General features: G+C 41.9%; 1 protein-coding gene across 1 annotated transcript; it reads left to right on the forward strand.

Moving 5' to 3' along the window:
* The first annotated feature begins 1,107 nt into the window (after positions 1–1,107).
* On the forward strand, positions 1,108–4,931 carry LOC109930004 (oxidoreductase HTATIP2). The gene is made up of 2 exons (XM_048594526.1): positions 1,108–1,243; positions 4,671–4,931. The coding sequence occupies exons 1-2, from the start codon at positions 1,119–1,121 to the stop codon at positions 4,897–4,899; spliced, it is 354 nt and encodes a 117-aa protein (XP_048450483.1). The 5' UTR covers positions 1,108–1,118; the 3' UTR covers positions 4,900–4,931.
* Positions 4,932–5,498: the final 567 nt, after the last annotated feature.

Genomic DNA, 5,498 nt, shown 5'->3' on the forward strand with positions numbered 1-5,498 from the left:
TTTAAAATCAAAATGCAGCAGTGTGGTAATATTTCGAGAAAGTGTGGCAAAATACAGTTTTTAAAATTCTTTCATTAGATGTGGGCATCACTGGTGAGGTCAGCATTTGTTGCTCAGCCTTTGAACTCAGTGGTTCAGAGGACAGTTAATAATTGAACACATTGCTGTGGGTCTGGACTTACATGTGGCCTGATTCCAGGTAAGGATGGCAGATTTCCCGCCCTAAAGGGCATGAGTGGACCAGATAGGATTTTACTGCAATTTGTGATCATAGTCATGGTTGGCTGTGGGACTAGTTTTATAATTCCAGATTTAATTTGAATTTAAATTCCATCAGTTGCCATGGTGGGATCTGAACACACATTCTTTGAGCATAAGCTTTGTCCTCTGTGTTGCTAGTTCAGTGACGCTACCACCACAGCATCACTGCCCCATTCGTAGAGGAACAAGGACCATGAATAGGCAATCTGCTTCTTGAGTATTCTTCATCATTTGATATGATCATAGCTGATCTCATCTCTGCCTCAGCTCCCCTTTCCTGACCGTTCTCCATAAAGTTTCAACCAATCACTAATTAAACATCCGTCTTTCCCCTCCTTAAATGTACTCAATGTTACATGATAGTGAATTCCACAGATTCATGACCCTTTGAGAGAAGTAATTTCTCCTCATCTCCATTTTAAATCTGACCACCCCATCCAAAAACTATGACCACTCGTCTAAGATTGCGCCATGTGAGGAAACACCCTCTCTACGTTAACTTTATCAATCCGCTTCATCATCTTATTTACCTCAGCTAGATCTCTTCTCATGCTTTTAAACTACAGAGAGCTTCATAGCTGAATCTCTCATCATAAGGGAAAACCCTTCATCTCAGGAAACAATTCAGTGGACCTCCTCTGAACTGTCTCCAATGCAATTCTTCGCCTTTTCTTTTATTTGAAAGTCCAGTGATGCTTCCTGCTGGGCTTGTCACAGTGATGCAGAAGGTGATGCTCAGTGGTACCTGGTGTCTCAATGGGATGGTTGGAGTTGAAGTTCACATCTAGTTAGTCCTCCGCTCCAGGGGGCAGCACCGTCCGGAAGTCGGTAATCCGGAAGCTCTGAGAGAAGGCGAGATGAAACTTCCTGGTGTCAGTGGCTTTAATCTTGGTGTGTTTTTACTCAGCACTTTGGTACTTTCTTTGGCTTATTTGCTGTATCACCTGGAGAATTCTGACCCAGGGCCTCTACCCATCTCTAGGTAAAACCAAGGTTCAGTGCCTGTTTTAGTTTTTATTTTACTGCATTATTTATGTTGACTTGTGTCTAAATTCCTTTGGAAAGAAATAAACTGGAATGCATCTGTGTTGTTACGTGATGAATGTTGCTGTTTCTCAAGAAATTGTATGTCATTTCTGATTCAGAGTGTAACTTTTAATATGCATGATCTACCCATTCAGATCAGTTTTTTTTTTTGTGACAAAAGTTGCTGTTGTGGTAGCTTCTGGGTGCTTCAAGCTGAGAATATACCTGCCAGTGGCTCGGCTGTTTTGCAGTGAACTCTTGGCAGCCTGCTTGTCCAGTACCCAGTTAATAGCACGGAATGTGGATGCTAGAGATCTGAAATAAAAGCAGAAATTGCTGGAGAAATGCAGCAGGCCTTGCAGTGTCGGTGGAGGGCGAAACTGAAGTTAGCATTTTGAGTCTGATGTGACTTAGAATCATACAGCATGGAAGCAGACTGTTTGGTCCAACCAAGCAATACCGACCATGTTCCCAAATTGAACTAGTCTCACCTGCCTGCGCTTTGCCCATATCCCCTCCAAACCTTTTCGATTCGTGAACTTATCCAAATGTGTTTAAATATTGCAACTTTACCTGCATCCACCACTTTTTCTGGTAGCTCATTCCATGCATAAACCACACTGTTGAACATAGTTGTCCCTCTTGTCCTTCTTAAATCTTTCCCCTCTTGCTTTAAAAATATGCCCCCTAGTTTTGAACTCCCCCCACCTTACGGAAAAGACCCTTGTCATTCATTGTTATGATTGAAATGCGGTCGGCCAGGTGGTCCTCATTAGAGTATGAGTTCCCCGATTGGACCAGCCCCAATCAGGGCGTCCTGGCTGACAGATATAAATAGGAGTGTCAGGCGTTCTGTTTGTTCTGGGAGCCGGCTCTGAGCTAACTGGGTCAATGTCTTGTACTGTGTGTGTAAATAAAGGATGACTTGGTGATGGGATACCGGCCTTCATGGAGTTATTTCATTCACTTTATCTATGCCCCTGGTGAGTTTTTAAACCTCTATAAGGTCACCCCTCAACCTCCTGTGCTCCAGTGAAAAAAGTCCAAGCCTATCTTTATATCACAAGCCCTCTATTCCCAGCAACATTCTGGAGAATCTTTTCTGAACTTTTCTCCTGTCTAATATCCTTTCTGTAGCAGGGTGACCAGAATTGGACACAGTACTCCAGATGAGGCCTCACCAATGTCCTATACAACCTCAACATGATGTCCCAACTATTATTGTCAAAGGTCTGAGCAATGAGGCAAGTGTGCTAAACACCTTCTTAACCAACCTGCCTGCCCTGCGACGCAAATTTCAAAGAATTATGCACCTGAACGCCTAGGTCTCTCTGTTCTACAGTACTACCCAGGGCCCTACCATTAATTGTATAAGCCCTGTCCTTGTTTGTCTTACCAAAATGCAATACCACACATTTATCCAAATTAAATCCATCTGCCACTCCTCAGCCTGTTGGCCAAATTGATCAAGATCCCTTTTTTTAATCTTAGATAATCTCCACGGTCCTCTACATCACCAATTTTGGTGTCATCTGCAAAACTTACTAACCATGCCTCCTACATTCTCTTCCAAATCATTTATGTAAAACAAAGGTGGACTCAATACAGATCCCTGTGGAGCACCACTGGCCACAGTCTGAAAAACAACTCTCCACCACCACCCTCTCTTTCCTACGATAAATCCAATTGGCAAGCTAACCCTGAATCCCATGTGTTCTAACTTTATTAATTAATATACCATGCAGAACCTTTTGAAAGGCTGTACTAAAGTCCAAGTAAACAAAGTTTACCGCTCTGCCCTCAATCATTTTGGTTACTTCATTAAAAAAAACTCAATCAAGTTTGTGATACACGATTTTCCTTGCACAAAACTATCCCTAATCAATCCTTGTTCCTCCAAATGCATGTAATTCCTATCTTTCAGAATCACTTCTCGCACTTACCCACCACTGATGTCAAGCTCACAGGTCTATAGTTTCCAGGCTTGTCCCTACATCCTTTCTTATATAATGGTACAATATTAGCTACGCTGCAGTCCTCCAGTACTTCACCCGTGTTGACAAATACTTCTGCTAGAGTCCCCGCAATTTACTCCCTAACTTCCCACAACGTCCTGGGATACACTTAATCAGGTCCTAGAGATGTATCTACCTTTATGTTTTCTAAGACCTCCAGCACTTACTTTTCTTTAATATGAATGATTTTCAAAACATCAATATTTATTTCCCCAAGTTCTCTAGCCTTCATTTCTCTCTCAACAGTAAAAACTGACACGAAATATTCATTTAATGTCTGCCCTATCTCCTGAGGTTCAACACAAAGACAACCTTGTTGATCTTTAAGGCATCCTACTCTCTATCTCTCAAGTTGCTCTCTTGCTGTCAATGTACTTGTAGAAAAGTTCCAAACAAGCCATTGACTTGAAACATTAACTCTGTACCTCTCTTCACAGATGTTGCCAAACCTGTTCACTTTCTACAGCACCTTCTACTTTTCTTTATGTCTGACATGTTATGTTAGATGAGTAGCAATCTGTCAGTGCTGGTTTTGGGAGTGGTGCAGTTAGCTTCCAGAAGAAAGTCTCGGCTAATATTCCTGATCCTGATTGTTACCCTGTGACCCTTGTTGAAAATGCGCCTCTGTGGGATAGGATCAGAGATTTACCCTATTAGAGTAATTTACATGTGAGGAAATGACTGGCCAGAGATTGACAGCGAATGCAACTACGGTTCAGTGTGATCCAGCATTTCCGATTTTATTTGTCTTTATTCTTTGATGGAACACTGACAAGGCCAGCAATTGTTGCCCATTCCTAATTGAACTGAGTGACTTGCTAGGAGCATTTCAGAGAACAGTTAAGAATCAACCCCATTGTTGTGGATCAGGTATCACATAAAGTAAAAAGGTAAAGTCAGACAATAAGGCTGCTGTCTCATTTGAGAGAGACAACTGCTGGTGGATTAACCTGGGGGTCACTGGTCCTCATCTGAAGGGAGGGGTTGAGACATGGTAACCTCAGCCAGTGCAGGAAGTCAACCCATGTTGGCTTCACTCTGCATTGCAAACCAGCTATCAAGCCAACTGAGTTAACTGATTCCCCTCCTTCAGAGTAACCTCAGCCGTTGCAAGAATTGAACCCACAGGTAGGGCATACAGAGTAAGGATGGCAGATTCCTTTTCCTGAAGGATATTAGTGAACCAGATGGCTTTGTATAACAGTCGCCATAGAGACTAACAATTAATTTTAACTCACTTTCAGATGAGGTAAAGAAAACAATTTGTTGAAGATGTTGGTAATGACAACTTTTACTTGTCCACTTAATAGTTTTAGTGGTATGTTTTATAATGGCAATTAATTGATTTTTACTTGTTTTGGTTTCCAGTATGTCTCAGGATATAAATAATCTCCGAGAAATGTATAAGACACTGAATAAATCTTGTTTCATTCTTGGAGCTTCTGGGGAGACGGGGAAAGTGCTGCTAAAGGAGATTGTTCAAAGCCAACTCTTTGCCAAAGTCACACTTATCGGCCGCAGAAAACTAACCTTTGAGGATGCCACCTACGAGAATGTGGTAGGTTTTCTTTATCTTGATTATCTCCCATTTACGTGATCATAGCCAACTTGATGGAACTGTGGTACTAATCCTGAACAAATCAAATGTTTTGGGTGACATTTAACTTGTGGCAATGAAACATCTGCAGGTTTCAACTTGGGAGAAATAGTCACATTGCTTGATGTGTGTAGCAATGTCGTAATAACACTCAAAATTCATTGTTACAAGCTCCTGATAATCAATCAGAACATTTTTGCCCTTGGATCTCAGTGTTTTGGCTATTTTGTTATCCTTTAGGCAATAAATAGTTATTTTAATTGTCAAAATACCATTAAGTTAGTTATAAGCTGAAGATCATTGTCACCGAATGGGTGTATCAGGAGTTCTTGGTTCCGGGGTAATTCTGCGTATTCTGCACAACTGGTCCTTTCACGCCTTTCACCAATGTTAACATTTTATACAGTTTTGAAGAAGAACCTATGCGACTTGAGGTGGTAACACTAGGGCAGCTGATAGCCTAAGGGTGTTATCACTCGTCTGTTAATCCAGACACTCAGGTAATGGCACGGTGGCTCAGTGATCAGCCCTGCTGCCTCACAGCACCAGGGGCCCCAGTTCGATTCCACCCTCGGGTGACTGTCTGTGTGGTGTTTGCA

Source organism: Rhincodon typus, unplaced genomic scaffold (assembly GCF_021869965.1).
Source record: "Rhincodon typus isolate 14 unplaced genomic scaffold, sRhiTyp1.1 hic_rhity00010518, whole genome shotgun sequence".
Taxonomy (NCBI): domain Eukaryota; kingdom Metazoa; phylum Chordata; class Chondrichthyes; order Orectolobiformes; family Rhincodontidae; genus Rhincodon; species Rhincodon typus.